The sequence below is a fragment of the Peromyscus eremicus genome, chromosome 20 (assembly GCF_949786415.1).
Source record: "Peromyscus eremicus chromosome 20, PerEre_H2_v1, whole genome shotgun sequence".
NCBI classification, from domain to species: Eukaryota; Metazoa; Chordata; class Mammalia; order Rodentia; family Cricetidae; genus Peromyscus; species Peromyscus eremicus.
Window position 1 is genome coordinate 45573176 of NC_081436.1, and position 22128 is coordinate 45595303.

The 22128-nt window shown below is 39.8% G+C and overlaps 1 protein-coding gene across 1 annotated transcript in view; it reads right to left on the minus strand.

The window, feature by feature from the left end:
• Col14a1 (collagen type XIV alpha 1 chain) overlaps nt 1–22128 on the minus strand; it is a 174846-nt gene that overhangs the window by 78767 nt on the left and 73951 nt on the right. The window contains exons 11-16 of the mRNA XM_059247022.1: nt 21007–21188; nt 19012–19134; nt 16526–16675; nt 13526–13642; nt 5572–5718; nt 1918–1974 (exon numbers count right to left, since the gene is read on the minus strand). Of these exons, the coding sequence (XP_059103005.1) occupies nt 1918–1974; nt 5572–5718; nt 13526–13642; nt 16526–16675; nt 19012–19134; nt 21007–21188 (776 nt within the window). The remainder of the gene's footprint in view (nt 1–1917; nt 1975–5571; nt 5719–13525; nt 13643–16525; nt 16676–19011; nt 19135–21006; nt 21189–22128) is intronic.

Below are 22128 nucleotides of genomic sequence, written 5' to 3' on the forward strand. Positions count from 1 at the left end.
CACTTTGGCACAGGTTATGGAGAAATCATATCTGTACTGCCAGGAAGCTTCCTTCCTGCTGTCTAGCTTTCAAAGATCCAGAAGACACTATGTAGGCTGCATCCAGGGAAAACCACCCACATTTTTACCCAGCGAATACTATGAACCGTAACATTTGTGTATACATGTGTTCATGTGTGTATATGTGCATGCATGCATAATGGAGGCCTAAAGTTGATGCCAGGTGTTTTTCCCATGGGGTATCTCACTGAATCTGGAACTTGAGCTTGCCATTTTTGCTAGACTGCCTGGGCCATAAGCTCCAATAATCTGCTCAAGGTTACATATATCTCACCCAATGTTCATGTTGATGGTAGGGTGCGAACTCAGGTCTTCCATGCTTGTGCAGTGAGAGCTTTACCAACTGAGCCGTCTCCCTGGCCCAGAGTTATCTTTCCTAAGCAGAGATTTTATTAGGTCATCCTCACCTTAAGGGAACTTCTTGTGCACCATATTTTTGAAGGACGAATCCTTGATGTTGGCACACAATTCCCTTCATCACTCTCTTTACTCTCTTCTGTGTGTCTCATTAAAGCATTGATGGTTCCCCAAAACACATGATGGACTTACATCACTCTATGACACTGAGCATTATTTATTCTGTTATTTCTCTCTCAAGCTGGTTCAGTTATAGATGAAATTTCCCCTGTTTATCAGTCACTAATCAACTGCGGCATTGATTAATCTTACTCCTGGGCTATCATAACCCAATTTCTCTTTTATCACTCCTACCAGTGACATTACTATCTGCATTAGTAAGTATTTCTCTTATTATACTGAAAGTAAGCAAAAGGCAGCAGTCGGGTACTATTATGGCATTCCTTGTGCCTAACATAAGTGTAGCAGGAATCTTAAAAGTTCTTATTAATAAAATCAAACCTGAGGCCACTTATTGGGGTGAATGCTGGAAGATCAGAGAAGCAAAACCGGCCACAGCTAACCTCACCCCACCAGTTCCTCAGCTGATCCTGTTTCCTCAGACTGGAAGCCTCTGAGTCCTTATCCAAATGAATCTCAGCTGAACTGCTGCTAGAAGCCTGAAAGCTTAACCAGCCAAATGCTTCTAGTATCTGGTCCTCACGCCTTATATACCTTTCTGATTTCTACCATCACTCCCTGGGATTAAAGGCTGCTTTCTGGGATTAAAGGTGTGAGTCACCATGCTTGGCTGTATCCTTGAAGAGATGGATTTCTGCCTCTGGAATGCTAGGATTAAAGGTGTGTGCTACGACCGCCTATTCTAAGTATCTAGTGGCTTTTCTGTTCTCTGACCCCAGATAAGTTTATTAGGGTACACAATATTTTGGGGAACACAATACCACCACACATAAGAACTTTGAAAATTACTAGTAGAGGTAATAAATGCTTGTTAATGGGATGAAAAATTAATGAGTACTACATTGTTTAGAGGCTTAACCTCTAATAATTACCTTGGCAGCTCCAAGTGTTGAGATGAGAATAGAACCTGGAGAGGCATTTAGGGGGAAAATTGGAGACCATTCCCCTTGAATTCAAAATTATATACTAGCTTTTCACTTATACTATGTAGGGGCAATAAATACTTTGTATTAATACCTTGGTTTTCTTCTAAAATTTTTATTTTTATTATTCTTTTAATGATGTGTATTTGTACATATGAGTTTGCATATGTAAGTGCAATACCCAAGAAAGCCAGGGGCTTTGGATCGCTGGAGTTACAGGGTTATGAGCTGCTTGATGGAGGTGCTGGGAACCCAACTCAGGTCCTCTGCAAAAGCAGTAAGTGCTCTTTCCTGCTGAGCCGTCTCTCCAGCAGCCACTCTGGTTTTCACTGGATGGACAAACAAAAGTGATGGAAATCTTGACTGCAGAATTATACTGTCCTCACTGTTCTCTTACCTTCCTTTGCTGGTGGAATGGTTGGAGGGAATGTCGGTGGTTCCGTGGGAGGTGGTTCTGGGAAGGAAAAGGACAAAGAGTCCCCATTAGTGATCTCATTGTAGGGAACAGAGGGAAGCAATAAATTAAATCTTTATTCAAGGTTATCAAGGATGTTGATAACTGGCTTCTTTGAGAATTTAATGACTGCTATAAACTAGCCACCGCCTGTGAAAAGTGGTTTTATCCATCCTTTCATTGCACACCAAAGGCTTGAAATGCCATTCTGCCCCAACTCAGTCTGCCCAGCAGGAGTCGGCGTAATCAAACTGCCAACTACAAAGTAGTTCTGATGTTGATTTAAGGCAGAAAGCCCAGCCTTCTTTTGAGATGTAGGTTCTGGCTGTTTTCACATACACAGTGAACTTCATTTCCATTCTGCCTAAGTACTGACCATCAATCCTTGGTCCCTGGCACTTCTAACCCTTCCCACCCTGTGTCCCCAAGGATACCAGTTGCGAATGAAATGTGACTCACTGTCTATTCTGTTCAGTGTGCATCTGGAAAAAGTCTTTCGGTTCTGAGGAGCAAGAATAAATACTTAATGTGTTCAGATACTTTCAACCTGCCATGAAGATGACCCGGGGAAAGTTAGAAAGAGGAGTGATTCTCATGCCAACTCACATGGTAAAGCACCAAGGAGCTGCAGTATCATTAGGTAAAGATAAAGTAATATTTTATTTTTCACTTTTATTAAGACTTGACATTGAAGATTTAGGAAAAAAAAAAAAACAGAAAAATCTGACCATCCCAGTTTAATATTTGGGAAGTCCCTCTACTAATAATGGCCATTCACAAAGGGGAAGTCCAGCTTCAAGCAGCCAGCAGCTGGAAGAGTTCAAGCTCTGACAGATGTTATAAAGAGAATTCCTTCATTAGAAGAGATGAATTTTGTAGTCTCTTCTAATCTGGGATTCAATGAAATGAAATGATCTAGGTGGCATGAGTCAGTATGAAAGAATGAGGTAACTGTATATTACTGATAAAGAAAAAAATGCCCACGAACTAATTATGTGAAACAAAGCAAGTCATGGAACATCATGGCAGGATCCCATTTGTGGGTAAAATAAAAAGCTTTTTGTTGAAGAAACCACAATGGTAGAAATATGTCTTTCTGGAAGAAAGCATGAGGGAACAGACACTTTGTACATTGCTGCTGTTCTGTTGTGGATACATGAATCACTGTTGTTTTTTTAAGGTTTTTGTTGCTTATTTGAGAATTCTAAAATTAAAAAGGAGAGAGAGAGAGAAGAGAAAGGGAGAGTTTTTAATACTAAAACTATGATTGCAAGACTTTCATTAGATCACTAAAAATGCTTCCAAAGCCTGGCTTATGCACTTTAAATAACTTGGGAGTAATGGGTCATCTTTACTGTTAAGCATTTTCTTTAACAGAAGATTGAGACATATCCTCAGTTTCATCAATACACTCAGAGTCAAATCAAGGGGCAGTTTGTTTGAGCAGAACATCTGGCCAAAGAATCTCTTGGGTATCAAGAGCACACACGCTGGTGCCACGTGTTTATCCTCTTTACGTGGCACACAGATGGTCCCTATCTTCAACCATATGAGGGGCTGCCCCAGAGCAGACAAACAGTCCTGATCTGCATTGCTTCAGAAAGTTGAACTCGAGCCAATGGAGGGAAGCTACAAGAAGACAGATGTCTTCCACATCAGGAAAATATTTACATCAAACTTAGAGATCCCAATTGGAATTAACCCTGGGATGGTAGCTAATAGTTGTTGAGATTAAGGTTAGGGGATACTAAAATAGACCAGAGGTCCCAAGCTCAATTGTTTTTAACAGTCAAACACTGAGTGTGAAGAAAGAACTTAGCCTATAAACCTGAGAGCATAGCAATTAACAGCTTCCAGCAGATTGGCACCAGGAGGGTACATGGACTGTATTTGAAAGATGTCCAAAGTGTCCAAAATATATTTTAATTTCTTTTAAAGTAAAGGTCCAGAGAAAATACATGTTAGTAAGATCTAGCTCTTTGGCTATAGGTTGTGACTCCCAAGAAAATAAAGGAGAAGATGAAAGTATGTGTCCAATAAAACATAAGTTGAAAAGCTCAACAGATGCTCAAAGATGTTGAATCTCTCCTGCCAACATTGTTGGTAAGAAAAGAGATAGTTCTACTGAAGAGCAAAAAATCTCAGAGGCATTGAGCTGACCAAGACCATGATAGTAGAAAGTGACCTCACAGAGATCCAATAATACATGCTTGACTCCAAGACCTGTGAACTTCAAAAATTATATGATGCATATCCATAAAACAGAATTATAATCAACAATAAGAGAAATAAACACTGGATACATTTTATGGCCTTGGTAAATTTCAAAGACATGCTAATCAAAATGTGACAGATACAGAGGATTGTCTGTTATATATTTTTATTCATATGAAGTGTCCACAAAAGGAAAATGAAAAATAAAGGGCTTACATGCAGATGGAAATGGGAGAGAGATGGATAAGATTTCTTTCAGTTGATGGAAATGCTTTAAGATGGAATGGTAGTGATGTCTATATGATTCTTCAAATGTACTGACAATAACTGAGTTGCTACATTAAATGACTATTAGGTTTTATGATACATAAATTATATGTCAAAACACATGTATAAAATGTTAAATATATTTATTGTGAAAAAAATTTTAGGTGATTCTACTTATTATATTTTAACCAACTTTTTTTTTTTGAAAGCATCTCATTGTGTAGCACTGGACAGCCTGGAACTCACAGAGATCCCCCTGCCTCTTCCTCTTGAGTGCTGCAATTAAAAGCATGAGCTATTTCACATCAGCTCATACAATGTGTTTTAAGGGAATGTGCTGATTGTGATTTCTTTCTCCGTGTTCCTGGAGGCTGGAAGATCTATACAAGGTGGTAGTTCTTTCTAAATGCCATACAGAAAAGCAAGGAAAGCCTATCACCCATCACCTGTTCAGATGCTCATCCTCAAGAATTGGAATTTAAATTAAGGATATTGAGTTAGGCATACAAACACCACTATTAAATCTATTTTATCCATTTTAACAACTGTGGCCTGCAGGTCAGAACTTCAGATTAAAGGCCATCCCAAGAAGCTGATACCCTCCATTCTTCAGAACATGCAAAAAGTGCTTTGTTTTAATTTTATACTTTGCTTTTCTATTCCATGCATCAAATCTGGGTTCCAACTTGAAAAAGAGCACAAGGGCCTCTTAAGGAGGCAATGACTCCAGGGTCACCCAGTTGGAACATGTTGGCTTTGAGCCTGGCCTCATTGCTGTGCTAAGATGGTATTGTCCTCAAACTCAATTTCACACACCACATACCATGAATGCCTCTTATGCATTTGGATCATAATGTAAATCATTGTTTCAAGCCTTTTGCCATCAGATGGCCTTGTGGTCTCTTGTGCAATGTATAGAGAATGGAAATGAAAACATACTGATGACGGTATAAGGGCATTGCAAAGACTTGGGGGTAATAAAAGAAAGAAAGGGGAATTGCCCATACTCCTGGGCAGCAGTAGCTATTACTTTTCTAAACAGAGCAAAGATGTGGAGCCATATCAATATGCTATTCGCTCCTAATGAGGGGGATCAGCAGACGACATTTGACTCACGTGTTCTCTGCAGGATGCTCACACTTGGTCCCTCAATCTCCTGGAGCTTTGTGTAAACACTGATTTTATATTCGGAATCTGGCTGAAGTCCATAGAAGCAATGCCTATTTACACCTCCTCCCAAGGTGGATTCTTGTGTTTGTGTATCTACAATTAAAACAAAACAAAACATACATATAATGGCTAAAAAAGAAACAGTCATTATTTCAATTATTAGTTTCTAAAATGCATGATAGGAATTGTCTTTATCATTCAACCCCAGCATTCATGTTCATTGGTAGTATTGTATCTCCAGGTAAAGATTTTATATATCCAGCTGGGCAGTGGTGGCACACGCCTTTAATCTCAGCACTCGAGAGGCAGAGGCAGGTGGATCTCTGTGAGTTTGAGGCCAGCCTGGTCTACAGAGCAAGTTCCAGGACAGACTCCAAAAAGCTACACAGAGAAACCCTGTCTCAAAAAACCAAAAAGAAAAAAAAAAAAACAAGATTTTATATAACCACTGAATTTTTTTCCTGTTAAACTTTACATTATAAAATGTAAGGACAAAATAGGGCTTATTATTTTAAAAACTGGCAAGTTCAAGCCTTTAATAAATGAAGAACTATTGCTGCACATAATTATATGCATGCATCTTAGCCCATCTGTTGCACTAAACTTCCTTTTATTCAGCTTGATTCACCAGAACATAGTCACATGGTCACAAAATGACATAGAAGGACAGATCTTTAACTCCTTACAATCTAGCATCATACAAGACACTGTAATTGGAATTTGTTCTAAAAAAAAATACACAAAAGCTTGAGAAATTGCCAGGATAATGTAGGAGTTCCAGAGAGCCCAGTTTGTTCTCTGTCACTCATATTTTTTCAATTAGTATTTAAATGATGGGTTTCATCACAGCATTTTCATGCATATGTGTGATTATACTTTGTTTTAAATCGTTCACCTTCCCCACTGTCCTTCCCTGTCCTCCTTGTGGTCCCCTTTGTCTCCTCAAATAGACACCCCCCCTTTGCTTTCATGTCACACGTATTTCATCACCCTCTTTTTCCCCCTTTATCCCACTGAAGACTTCTCTTCCTCCTCTCTCATTACCCCCTACCCATACCCCAAGCTTAGTTTGATCTTGAACTCATTATGTAGCTAAAAGCAACCTTGAATTTCTGATCCTGATAACAGATGTGTGCAACCATGCGCAGTTTTATTGGGTGCTAGGGATTGAACCCTGGGCCTTGTGCAGACTAGGGGAGCATTCTATCCCCAAGCAACATCCCCATCTCCAGTCATGATTTTTAGCTGACACCGGTGTCATGTCTGTCATGTCATGTCATATCTAGCTTGTCATGTCTATCATGAAGAAGACTCAGCAAGCTTAATGTGCCCTCCTAAACTCCCTGACTGCACTATGAACCCCTTTCTATTCTTTCAACATGGACATGGCATTTAGGTGGTTCAAGGCCACAGAGCCAGGAGTATTGTCTCCCAGTCACTGGTAATCAGGCCCATTCAGTTCTACCAAGGAGTTGTGTTGCATACACCAGCTGCACATCATCATATCTGTCTTCACCATGTTGAAGGCATAAAGAATGGTGGAAGAGCAACTGTTGGTCCCCTTCTCTTTGCCCATATCCACAGTAAAATTGCTATACTTCTCTGGAAGAATTAATCATCTGCATCATTTATTGACAGCTTATTTTATTCCAGGTTCCATGATTGCTCTTCAGTGATGACCACCACCACAAATGACAATGGTCCAAAAAATTGAATGAAATGTTTACCATGTGCCAAGAACTATCATAAAGATTTTTATGTATATTAGTCCACTCTATTCTTATACCACTTGTAATTATCCTCAATCAAAATATGAGAAACTGGAGGCCAGAAACATTGACAAGTTACTACAGTCCCTAGCTCAGCCATAGAACTGAAATTTGAAGTCAAACTCTAAATTCGGGTCTCAGAAGGAGTCACTCTATCATCCACTACTACATCATAAAACAATGTAAATTAAAGACTCCATTCTTCAAAATGAACAGTCTGAGAGCTGTGTGGTGCTCACTAGCTAGAGACCAGGTAAAGGATCCTCATAACTCCATGCTGGCTTTTGTTGGTTTTAAATTACTGAAAAGTTTCAGAATTAGTCATCATATTCATTTTTTTGCCATAATGGATAACAGACTGGAAGGAAGAATCACTATTACTTAAAAAACAACAATTATTAAAATTCCCCTCTAGGGACCAGCACAATGGCTCAGTGGGTTAAGGTGTTGACCACCAAGTCCAAGGACTTGAGTTTGACCCTTGGAACCCACATGGTAGAAGAGCGGAGCCAGCTCTCACAATGGTCCTCCACACTTGCTGTGGCATGCATGTGCCCCCCCCACTCCCCTGCCACCAAATACACAAATAAAATGTAGCTTTCAAAACTTTCCTTAGGATTAATTCTATATTCCATTCCATAAATCGTGTCTTTGTTTTTTCCTAAAGATTTTTTTTTATTTATGTGTATGTGTATATGTCTGTGGGAGAGTATGTCATGTGTGTGTGGGTGCTTGAAGAGACCAGAAGAAGGTGTTGAAACCCTTTAGAGCTAGAGTGATAAGAAGTTGTGAGCCATGCTCACAAATGTTCTGGGAACTAGCTCAGGTCCTCTGCAAGAGCAGCAAGTGCTCTTAACTGCTGAGCCATCTCTCCAACTCAAAATTGCATTTGTTTAATCAAAGTCTTACAATTGCTTATTGCTAGGAATTTAGAAACTACTGTCAAAGGCTTCATGGATTCAATTTACTACTTATTTTGTTTAATGGTTAATAAGAGCCATCTACTTCTCCAAATATATCACTTTAGAAGTTTATTTTTTAAAAGAACATATACAAAATATATGTTCAAAATATATCTATTTTAATAAATTAATTATTAAGTCAAAACATCAGAGAACTTTTGTCTTTTAGAAAATATGTCATCTAGATAAACTTTGATCTTATATTTTAATCTGTATCAATATTTATTTATCATAATAAACATTATTTTGAATTTTGGCTATGGACAAATCTTGACTGGAAATTAAAATCATTTGGTAAATGACTTTGGAAATTCATTTTTGTATATTGTGAATATTAAATAATTTCAGAAGTGAACTTTATAAAGTAATATTTATTAATATACTTGCACTGGCCTGAGAGTATAGCTCAGGGCTTCTCTAGCATGAATGAGGCCTAGGGTTGATCCTCAACATTGCAAGAAAGAAAGCCAAATATATTTGTTCACAATTAAATACTGCCTACCTTAGTTATTTCTCATACATCACATGTAATGATGAAGTAAAAAGCATGGTTACTGAGCCAGCAAGATGGCTCAGCTGGAAGATGCTGGCCCAGCACACCGGCTGACCTGAGTTTGATCCCTAGTACTCACGTAGACGTGGAAAGAGAGAACCGATTCCAAAAAGCTGCCCTCTGACCTCCACATGGCCTCCCTCTGTGATAATAACACTAAATTTAAAAATCATTACCATTTTATAGGATTATATTTCACTGTGAATGAAACAGACTTAGGAAACCCAGTGCTTGGCTTTGCTAATTTTCAAGTTTGCTCTGTGGTTCCAAGGTTCAGATACCCCCAATACCTACTTCTTTCTGAGCTCCTAGCATCCTTCCCAACTGCCTGGAGGTCTCTGTAAGCTGCCCCTAATACAAGCAGTTCCTGAATCTTATTCATGGAGCATAAAGGCCTATGACCACAAAAGTTTTCCATGGATTCTCCAGGGAATCATCTCTAGAAATGCTCTATTTCTGCCATTTCCTATTTATCGTGGATATCTGTGTAGTTTAAAGACCCTTGAAAATAGAATATTAATGGGCTTTACTGCAAAAAATAATAAATCTATAAACTCTTGGAAAATTGGAATGGGCACATTAAAATTAATGGCAAATAGTATTAGTTTGACTCCCAACACTAACAAAGAGGGGTTCCATGAGTTGGGGTGTACACATATTGCTTTTGGCATGAGCCATTCAAGCCCAATGGCTGTGTCTTAAAGGAAAACAAAATCTAAACCAATCGGATGAAGACTAATCCTCTCAATCCTTCTGCCCAAAGTAGAAAGTTAATTTGGTTTACTTTTTGGAACAGGATAAGATGTTCAGGTTTTGTATATTTATTTCTAAGAAGCAAGGTAATCTAAATTCTCTGGATTCTTATCACGTTGGTAATGACATCACCACCTTGACTCCCCAACCCCACACCCAAAATGTCTTGAGTGGCTGCTGAGAGCTATATGCAGAGGCTACTAAGGACTGGGACAAGGATCGTGTGAGAATTTTATGACATAAATACTTCCTTTCCCTGGGTCTCTCAAATACCTGACCTCCAATCACCGTGCCTCTGCATTAGACAATTTGATTTTGAAGTAGGTTCTGTGTACATTTCTTTGGAACCTTGGTCTTTGGTAAGGTAGATACTCCAATGCTCTGCCATCCTCTATCCCAGATAGCAGATACTCCCACACAGTTGGCATCTGAGCACCTGAAGGGAGAAAAGAGGGGATGTGCCCTCTGAACTCTTTCCTAAGCAGTCTGTAGGAATTCACCAAGTTATACAAATTAGCGAGAAGACACAGCATTGGGGCCTCTGTGGCTGGAACTCAAAGAGAAATGGTGCATCCAACCTTAGCTGCCATGACAACTTGTAAACAAATGGAAAAGGAGAGCAACAGTGGAAGTAATGGGACTCTCAAAGGGGTCTGAGTTACCAACTGAAAGTCTCTCACTTCCATCTATGCCAGAATTAACCAAAGCCTATTCCTGAATTTGGCAAATGGATAACTGGCAACTTTTCTTTCAGTGTTTTCCTGGAGGGGCCTTGTCCTTCTGGTGATCTTTTTCCCCCTCCTAACCATAAAAATGACATAATGTTTACCCAAGCAGATGTATTGTGTTTGCCAGCCTTGAATGGCATCCTTCCTTCTCTGGATCCATCCCTCCCCCTCTTCATACTTATAATCTGGACAGCATTAAATACCACCCTGCTACTCCTGGCCATTGCCACCAGACCCAGTCAGGGAAAGCAACCAGGGCCAACCAGTCTGTTTATTTCATCCCTGTGCACTCAATGACAGATTTAGGGGCATGTGATCACACCAGACCAGTATGACTCAGTTTCTGGACTTCTGTTGGAAATATTGAGAAAGAAATTTCTCTTTTCACCACGCCTGTGAAGCTAGAAACTGCAAGGATGTCACAGTGAATGTGACTGGAGCCCACTCACAGAGCCTGGTGGAGAATGAAAAGCAGAGTCGGAGGGAGCAAGACTCCAGCTCAAGGATACGGTTCAAACACCTGATCCAGATGTGCCTGAAGCTAAACTCATCCAGGTCTCTCAATGTATAAGCCAGTGAACGGATCCTTTGCTTAACTCCCTAATTTATTTCTGTAAATGTAAAAAATATGTTTGAATGGTCCAGCCTGTAAGTTTGCTTAAAGATCCTTGGGAATGTGTGAGTAACTGTCACAGTTAATAATTTCAAATGAGGTGATTTTGGAGACACTGAAGCTTGGAGAAGAAAGCTGACAAGAATCTGAGGTCCCAGCAGAGACATCTCTACTGATGTCACATCAGAATAAAGGTGTACATGATCACACCATGGGGAATATACGAGGGCAAAAATAATATTTACTCACGCAACACTAGAAATGTGACTGAGGCGTTCAGCAGTAAGTGGGCCTACCACAGGAGGTATCGGGACCCATTTCTCCCTGCTAGCTCCTCTGACTGGGGCAGAGGGAGAGAAAGTTCTGCAGAGGCAATATATGTAGCCAATAAAATATGTTACATGGCCAGAACCTGGGATTCATTCTCCCTCTGGAATGAAGGGCATCTTCCCACAAGTCCTTCACAGACAATGAGCCAGGGCAACATTTCTCTGTAAGATGAAGATGCTCCACCCTATTCTCTCTCCCTCCAAAGAAGAAACCCAATTCTTTGAACTAAGTTCTATCATCTAAAACATCAGACTTGCATTCCCTCCAGCTACCCCCACACTCACCTCACCAAACATCTTTTTGGCAGCTCGTGATTGATATCTGGTGTGATAAATGCCATTGGATGAGAGGCAACTGAGCTAATTCAGCTCCTAAATCCCTCAGCTACAAACATTGATGGTAAGTAAAGAAACACTTCTGTACATTCTGACGGCTAGAGTGATCCAGTGTGAAAGGTTTCTGGCAGCCTGAAAATAATTCTGAGGGAGTGTGGAACTGACTCATTTTGTGGCCACCAAAGGCCTTAGCTTCAGCCTTAACTTAGAAGTCACCAGATCAATAGTTACACACACTAATCATACCTTCTGATAAAGAATCCCAGTGCTTCTCTGCAAATACATTGTCCTAAAATCTTGAACAAAAATTACCTCCAAATGGTATTAATTCCAGTAATTAAGCTAATTTTCATCAACCCAAATGATAAAGTATTTTTTTTTATAAAATATAATGACTATCTACAAGAACTCACATTATCTTTGTAAGTTCTTAAGCTACACAAAAGGATAGGATTATTGTGGGCCAGTCTGGGAGGGTAGTTATTAAGCCTTTATTTAAACCTAATAAATGCCAGTAAATATCAACCTTGCTATATTAAATATGGTTATTATAAAGAGATAGGAAATATAACTCAAATTCTGCAGCTGTTCCTCCACTCATATCTTTCATATCCTTTGGCTTAAGCATCCATAATTCATATTTCATACAACCACAAAATTTATATCTCTTTTCAAAGTTTTCCTTGCCTTCACTGTTTATTCTATTTTAAACCACTCCTGTATAAGAAGACAATGTCAGGCTTCTATTACACGAGAGCATCAAGGACACGATGGCATAAGTCTACGGAGACACTATCTTGACTGGAGCTGACAAAAAAATTGTTCTAGAAAGTTCCTTCTACTGCAGCTCATAATCTACAGGAGACATGTTTCCAAATGGTCCCACCAGCCTATTAAGCCACATTGTACCTCATGGATTGAGATAAAAGTGGTATTTCTTTATTTTGAATGTTTTTATTTTATTTTGTTTTGAATGAACTGAAAAACAAAGGTTCCTTCAGCTTTCTGTTTCTTTCTCTCTTATCTTAAAAATGGGGGGAAACACTTGTTCAGAAAAAAACAGGTTACATTTTTAAATAATTTTTGTTTCAAGTTTGGAACCTGAAACTTTTCATTTGTGATTTTCCATTGTCTCATGTAATCCCCAGGATTTTATACTTTTCTATAAGCTTAATCATAGTAATTCTCATTTTGATTTCATTTGCTGAAGAGTGTCCATGCTGATACTGAAATGACCACTGATCCTGGGAATGATTGGCTTCTTGTTGTCTTTGATGTTTTTAAAGAGGACAAGGAGAGGCTTTTAGTGTTAAAATTTGAGATCAAAGTTTCAAATCATAGGTATTCTGAAGAAATTTCTACAACTTGCTCAGGGTGATATTGATACATGATGCCTCCTCCTGAATTAGGATACGTTCACCAGTTACCACTAAGATGAAGAAATGCTCAGGAAAACATGCCATTTCAAGCTGGTCACCATGGAGCAGGTAACAAGATGCTAACAGCATGAAACTTGAATGTAAGTATGTATGTATGTATGTATGACCAATGGCAGTTCACACCATTTACGAGCTTGCTGGGTGCTGAGCATCAATGGATGAGCTTCTACATGCATTTTTTTCAGGTTATACCTCACAACCCGCCCCCCCCCCCAAAAAAAAAAACTAATGCTATGGTAATATTTGTTAACAGATGAGGGAAAAGTTCAGGAATTAAAGTCAACTGGTCTGATGTCACATGCTGCATCTCTGAGCCCTGAACATGAAGCTTCCAAAAGAGGGCTCTGGCCTGATTTGACTTGTCCACCATGGTTTGCATAGAACCAAGCACACAAGTACTTCACAAAATTGTACTTACCCTGAAGGGATTCTAGAACTATCCTATAGGCTGTGGCATGGCGATGTATTTGCCACCGAGTACACAAGCTTGTTGTTTCAACCTGATTGGCTTGGAGATCTGTCACACCCAGGAACACTGTAACAAAAGAGAAACAAAACTTTGTCACACTGCAGATAATGCCACATATGATACCCAGTTCTGGAAGTCATTTATGATAAAATTTTCATTCAGAGCACCAGACTCAGAAGTGGGAAATTTATCAACTCACAAAAAAAAAAAAAATTGAAGAAGAGAAGATAATTATTTTATCATTTAAATAAATGTGTGCAAAACAAGACCTATGAAGCAGAGTGTCAGACAGTCATAATGAAAAGGACACATATATTCATAGGAAAAGGTAAGAGCAATGGATACTGAAGGAATGGGGGATACCTAAGCTTCCCCTTTATGAGGTGTACCTTTGCCTGTTCCACAATGACCATATAACCCAGAGTAATACAGGATGGACTCACAGGGGAATGAGAACAGCCGTGGCTTAAATCAAAAGGAAGAGCTGGTAGACATGGGCCTGTTATACAATCAAAAGTGGCTTTGCAAAGCCTGGGCACTGTGTGGACAGTTTTGTGACATTGGTCCTTTTGTGTCCGGTATTGGCCCAATGTCTTCTAGGCTCATACGCTTTGTTGAAAATGACAGGATTCATTATTTTAAATGTCAATAGATACGCCATTGTGACCTCATAGAATTAGAGACAGAGGGTTGCTACCAGCCACAGGGGACAGTAGGGAGGCTGGGAAATGACAGAGAGAGGCTCCTTAGCTGTTCTGAGTCACGGAGAGAGGAATGAAGCCTAGTGTCCCATCACACAGTCGGGCTAGCAAACAGTGGGGCTGCTATAGCTTTTACCAATGCACTGCAGGTTTGGGAATCAAAAGAACAGCAGATTTTGAGTAGTCCCACCAAGAAAGGAATGATAAACATTTAAGGTGGCATATGCTAATGATCCCGATTAGATCTTGTGATGTATGCAAGTATTAAAAACCCACAACATACCCTACAAATATGTGCAGTAATTAATGTCCAATCAAAATAAAAACAAAACAAAATATAAATTAAATAAAAATGAACTTTTTTTTGAAATTTTCAAATGTAGAATATGCACATGTAACAAATAATTTAACACCCTTGAATTCCTTTTCATCTTAGAATGCTGGTCTGCAAGGAAGATAATATGGAGAAGTCATGGAAAGATTTCTCCAGGATAATATAAAAGTAAGCATTTGATGTTTATCATTTAGAATCAAAAGCAAAAAATTCACATTTGTTTTCCCAAATGATCTCTTCCTTCCATATGATTTTTCTCTTATGTCACCCTGTCTCTTAGCTAACTCATAAAAAAGATACTTCATAATTATTGTTTTTAAGATAGTAAAATAATCTTACCTAAGCACAATTTACATCCTTATATGGCTCCTATCTGTTGAAGCAGAGAGAAGTCTCACTTCCTAAAGTCAATTGAAATACCCCTTCCCCACACAAGAAAAGGACAAGGAGAATTAGAACAACCATGCTAAAAACTGAGTTATCTGCCATTGTGTATAGTTGTATTTTGCTTGGGAGAAAGAGAACAAGCAAAAATTATTTAAATTTTACTTAATGGATAGGAGTATAAAATAATTTAATGTTCTCTGTTTTCAAAAATGTGTTTGGAATGTTCAACATACTTACTAATGAAGAGAAATGGAAAAGAAAAAAAAAGAAATACAGAGGGGGAAAAATAAGTACACAAAAAAGATGGCAATAAAAGTTATTCTGGAGACACAACAAGCGGCAGAGACATAAAGGTGAACCAGAGGGGTGAACAGAAGACAGAGAAGCAGAAGATGTGACCGCACACGGGACTCTGGTGTGGTAAGGGGGGAGGTTGTGGGTCACTGTCACAGCAAAGCGGGGGAACGTACTGAGAGACAATGCTAGTACCCAAAATGCTAGCCTCAATAGTCAAGGGAGAGACAGAAGCTAAAGGCATCCTAGAGTACTCCAACACAGAGAGCACATTTGTGTGGTGTGTGTGTGTGTTTATGGGTGCTTAATTTTGTTTTGTTTTTGAGACAGGATCCCTCTATTATGTAGCTGTGGCTGTCCTGGAACTCCCAGAGATCTGCCTACCCTTACCTCCTAAGTGCTGGGATTAAAGATGTGTAATCACTCTGTATAAAAAGTACCAATCTTGTGTGTATCACAGGTATATGGGTTTTTTTTTAAGTATTTGGATCTAAAAATATAAGTTGACCTAAAGAAATGCATACAGCAGATGGTGTGGAAGTATATAACAAATTTCAGAACAATAGAACACATCTATTGAAAGTTGGAAAGCAAGCCCTACGTAATTCCATATGTGTCTAGGGTTCTGATGACAATGAGAAATCCCAACTTGAAAATCCATAAAATAATATGTGAAGTCCTTAGAGTGGTATGACATGTACTTTCAATAGATGATGTGGGGTGGTGTGTGTGTATGTGTGTGTGTGTGTGTGTGTGTGTGTGTGTGTGTGTGTGTGTGTGACAGAGACAGAGAGAGGCAGAGAGAGACAGAGACAGAGAGAGACAGAGAGGAGAGATCATGTGTGTGGGTGGTGAGTGGCAATACTTTGAGAAAAGGCAAACTTCTCCTTGGCCCAGCTTTGGCTGGCATTGGCCATGTCAGAATATAGGCTGCTTGGAAAAATTCACCTAATTTGAAAAGTGCCAACAGATTTTCCAGAGGGAAATCCTATCTGCAACCATCAAGCCGATTGGAAAAAGCAGTTGCTGGCATCTGCTTGCCAACTAGGTCTCTGGACAGCCCTGAGAAACTACCACACCTTTCTTTCCACAAAGTGCCCTCCAGAAAGGGTAATGAGGAAGGAAGAAAAGCCAATGGTTGCACTAAAAATGAAATCGAGAGATGAGTCACAGGAAAAACCAAGCACAAAGCCACCGACGGGGCTGGAGCGAGCAGACATCAATCAGGCTTACATGTTCTCACGAGGCCAGTCAGAGCATCACTGAAGCCTGTGGCCTGGGAAGCAAATATCTTCACGTTGTAGTCCATTCCACTGAGGAGGCTCGTGATAACAATGGTGTTAATGTCAGCACCCACGAAAGTCTCCAGAGTTTGACCGTGACCTAAAAGAGACGGAGTACATACTACAGTCACAACATGCATGCGTCCTCAGAGAAAACTACTCAACCAACTCTTGGCAGTTGCCCAGGATGACCCAGCATCAAACAAGTAGGCTGAAGCTAGTATCTCTAAAACTACATCTTAGTCCTTCTTCCAGCAATGTTTTACCCCATGTACTTAGTCCAAAAGTTGGTGCACCTCACTAATCCACCCATCACCTTATTCTGACGTCTATATTTTAAAAAGCAATCAGCACTTGCCTAGTTAATTCCCAACTGTCTCTATTTACATAGCTGCTTTGTTCGCAGCACATGTCAAGGACAGAAAGCTCTATCCTGGACACCAGACCACATCTTGTCACAGGAAAATCTGTGTAGAGGTCACCACTGTAGTTCCATCTACTCCTATACCATGGCCTTAGCTCAGCTGGATTTTGAGGCATTTGTGTCTTCGACTGGACTCAACCTGCTGGAGTCTTACATATTTAAGAGCATTCTGTGTTGTGTCCTATTATAATTTTTACCTAGCTGTCTTTTATGTGTCTACTCTTTTAAGAGCTTTGAGTTAGTGATAATTTCTAAACACTCATCACTTTCCTCCAGAAACCTCCTTCTAACAGCATATTTATGTGTTTCTGGATGTATGTGTTGTAAGTAGTAGTATTTTCCTATGCTACAAAGATCACCTGTCCAGGATAACCACAAGACTACCGACATGCTGGACACTGCAGACAATTATTCTAAGGAAGAAGAGTACTGGGAATTGAACAATAGTTACCAGTGTCTACTAGATGAAAGCTCCAGACCCCAGGGTGTGGCCATCAAACCTGTCTCTACTGAGGGCAAACTATAGCAACTGACAAGTTTAATACAAGGCAAATATTTGTACTCAGATAATATGATACATATTTTTCAAAAGATCCAGAAAACATCTATAAGGATTTCTACAAACTAGTACACACCTTAGACCTACAACAAAGAGACAAAAAATTTAAATCAGTGATGAGTCTGAAGAAGCCAGTGTGGAGCAGGCCACTGTCTATGCTCACTACTTTATTTTCTTGGTTCATAAAGATATTTTTTTGGAGAAATTGGAGTGGAGCTACTGTTGTCATGCGGGATGGATAATTATCAGAAGAGTAAAAAAGAAGATTGAAACAAGGACATTAGCAATGCCTAAGATGACAGATTGAGACCACTGAAGTTTTTGAGAGAAAAAAAATAGTTTTTCATGGCCCTCCAAATAGCTTTTAACTGTTTTTTCCTGCCAAATTAAGAAAAACTGGATTTCTGATCTCTGCTGAACAGCCAGAGTTCTGAAGATCGGGTCTAGAAAATTGAAAACGTATTTATAATATATAGTTTTCCTGTTTAAATTCCCACGAGAGTGTGAAGCTGTTAGAGAGGCAGAATTGTAGTGAGTGCTGTTACCGAAGTTCCCCTTCACAGCCTATAGACTTAGGGTAAAGGCACTCCCTATTTTAACTGTTTGTCTGCCTTTAAAATACAATGATGTAGGGGACATACATGGGGGCGGGCAAAGAGAGTGGGAAGAGGGAGCTAAGTGTAGATATGGTCGAGATACACTGCATACATATATTGTCAGAGAATAAAGACACAGAGTATACAGTGATCTGGAGGTAGAAAAGAGAGTCTCTCATGAAGCATTTTTTCACTTTGATGGGTTTTACCCCACAACATACTTTTAAAATGAAGACAAAGAAAAGTCTATTGATGGAATCTATCCAGCTTATGCAAGAAGAAACAAAAGAAAAAGTCCAACGTACAAATTTTAAATGTCTAGAGCTTGCGCGTCTGTTGAGCTACAAACCCTCCTACTCCTGGGGAGCCCAGCTTTCCTTAGACTTGTTCCTGGCCTAGGGTGAGATTAGGTCAGGGAGATGCACACCAAGTAGATGTTCTATTCTGTTAGTTGGAATGCCTGCTAGTTTACCACATGAGGTCATCGTTTCATCCTTCTGATGATGTCTACCCAACAAGGACCATACTAAAAACCTCTTCTCCTCAGAAAAGACAGGAAGCAAGTCTTAGCTGTTTAATTTATAAAATCAAACACGGATGGAAACAGTGTCCAAAATGATCTTAAAATATACTTGGTGTCAGTGAGTGCTGTCAAGCCTGGCCACTTGAGTTGGACACCTAGTACCCACATGATGGAAGGAGAGAACTGACTCCAAGTTGTCCTCTGGTCTCTACTTGCATGCTCTGGCAAAGGAAACCACACACACACACACATACAATTTTTTGAAATGTAATTAAATTTTTTTAAAAAAAATATATACTTGAGATATCTACTCGTGGCTCTGAGAGGAACTTACCACTCACAGGTTTGTAGACAATCCTATAGCCCTTCACGGGGGCAGATGGTGGGTCCCATGTGATGCGCAATCTGTTGTACCATTCTTCTGAGACCTGTAAGTTCTGAGGACCAGAGGATGGCACTGTGCAAACACAACAGGGGAAGTAAGAGGTTCAGTATAGTTTCCTTCTTGGTGACCTTCTCTTGTTGCCAATGAAATTTAAGTTCTTTCCCTACAGAGTTAAACATGTTTGCAAGTGAAAAACAATAACGCTCACCGAGGGGGGTCTGTGTGTGTTTTTAAACTACATTATGTGAAAAATTGCTCTTGTGATGAATGAGTTTCATCTGAGATCTAGAGGTTCATTCAAACTGTGATAGTTCTCTTTTCAATTAATTTTAACCAAAAATAAAATTGAATAGTGCTTATTAAAAAACTCTATCTTTGCACCAATGGGGTCCACATACACCAGAATGCACATGTCTGTCCGTATTGAGGATGCTACTGACACAATGTGACTGGTGATTATCCTTGGTGGTGAGAGTCAGAGGAATTTCTGCTTCCTTCTTTAGATTGACTTAGGTGAAAACCCACATACAAGAGTAAGGCACAGAACTTAATCACTGACATTATTCTGCACTAAATCCCATGTAACTATTTGTCAATAATGATGGACTAAAATGGTCACAGATTTTTTTAGACCCTCTTTCCATTAAGAACTGGAAGCAATGAGTCTCTTTTTGAATCTAGATGGATTCTCTGACTACTATTTTAGCCATAGATTATGTGGCAGTGGCATCTCTTGGAAATCTTCCTCTTACAGTGCAGGATCACCCTGTGATAAATACGGAGAGCCTCTGAGGTGAATGGATAGAGACAGATGGACCCTGCAGCTGTCCTCACCAAGATGTCAGGCATATAGACCAACCCACCAACAATGTCAATACCAGTAAGTAATGATAATTTATATCGTTTTATACATATGTGTGTACGTATATGTAGTATATATGAATATACATAATTTGTATCATTATTTGGTGCAAAAGAATTTCCTACCAAGACCTGATTTCCTAACCCACAGTGTCAGAAAATATAATATAATAAGCATAGTCACTGTTTGAAGCCACTAAATTCTGGGGCGGTCTATGTAAGAATGGGCATTAATAATGGCAAAAAAGACAGAAAAGAGTTAGTGGTGCTGATTCCTCATTTAACTATGGTCAATGTATCTTAAATGTTTTAGGATGCCTCCTGGGACCACATGGTACTGTCAGAGATTGGCATATAAAAGTGAAGTGTATAGATGGGCTTCCTGAAACTTTGGAAGGAAAGAATCCTTCCCTCTTTTTAGTTGATTGTCTCAGTTAGTGTGTCATAACAACAACAACAAAACTGACTAATTTTAAACAACAGAGGTTGCTAAGGGGTGGGTCTATGAGCAAGAGAGTGTTACAAAGAGTATTAGCAGCATCAGAAGTGCCGGGGAATTATATAATTGCATTCTGTTTTTCTACTGTAGTGGTGATGGCTACATGTACCCATCCCATCCATGTGTTAAAACTCACAGAACTGTAATAAAAAGAAAGCACATTTGCCATATGCTTATTTAAAAAAATAAAACTATGCCTACAAAAGTAAAAGAAGAGGAGGAGGAGGAGGAGGAGAAGGAGGAGGAGGAGGAGGAGGAGGAGGAGGGCACCACCGAGAGACTTAGATTGTTGTGGTCCCACAAAACATGGAGAAAGTTCAAGGGCCTGAAGACTCTACCTTGGTGAATCTCCAGGACTTGTGATGAGTTATGAGATGTCGCCAAAAGATGAATTCTGTTGCGCATTTCAGCTTTTACAGAAAATAAAACTGGAGCCTATTCATGCTAAATAGCTTGCCCAAATTGCACTGTTTCTGGGTGTGGAGTCAAGATTCAGACAGATTTTCTGGTCCCTAAACTTACATTGCCCTTACATTGCACTATACTTTACCCAGCATAGATGAAGGAGATAAAGATTCACTTACAAGTTCTCCCAGGGGCAGAGACGCTGACACCTTCTCCCGTGGTGTAGATGGGAGTCACTGTGACTTTGTATTCAGTGTCTGGAATTAGAGTCTTCAGCAGGATATTGTTCTGCATTCCAGGCACCATAATCTGAGCAGAAAGTAAAGTACCATGACCTTGTAAGACTTCCTGTTCCCACTGACTATCAAAGAAGTGGGACTATAGACACTGTGAAAGCATCAGGAGTGAGATAGGCTTTGGGACTGGCGAGAAAGGGAAAGGCATTCATGCAAGAGCATTTCCCCATCATGTGCCTCACCAAAGCATTAGTCTATAATCTCTAATACAGGAGGATTAACTTCACAGGACATCTCCTCTCGGTGTCTTCTCAGCATTTATGGAGGAGACTACATGACCATCTGCACAGCCAGCAGGTGCTTATGGTTAACATACTCATTCTACAACACAGACTGTTGCTTATCTGTTCTGAAATGACTTGAGCATCCTCTTGTGAATCCACCCTCCCTGAATTTCCTTCCTCAGTGATAACCTGACCCCAACATTTTATTCTTTCAATTAGAAGGGATGGATGGCAGCCAAGAGCAACAGAGTCAAGCACTGTGAGCCAAGTGTTTTGAGTTGAAACATATTTAGCAGCAACACTAAAAACTGCGGCAGCTTTCTTACATCTGAAAGGAGATGTCCTTGCTCCATCTGGATCCACTATCCTTCTGTCACTGAAGATGCCAGAAAAAGAAATCCAGAGGCGAGGGGGACCCCACACCAGCTGGTGCGCCATGTGCCACGTGGCACACAGTATGATTTTGGTGTTTCTAAGAGACTGTTCCGGACCACATCTCCACTACAAAATATTGTGCTTGTGCTCCAGCAGTTAAATTCTGGCACTTCCCTAGGCTGTTGGGAACTTAATAATCACTGGGAAAAAATGTGAGGATGTAGGAACTGACCCAAGGGGGCTTAAAGGAGTCACAAGACCAGGACAGCCAGAAAGGTTTTCCATTCCACGGCTGGGTGAGATGCCAGCAGGCTGAGGCCATGCTGTCTCCTTCTGAGTGAAGGAAGGAACCCATCCATCATGGAATAAGTCCTAGAGAACCATGTGGTGAAGCCAGAAGCAGCTA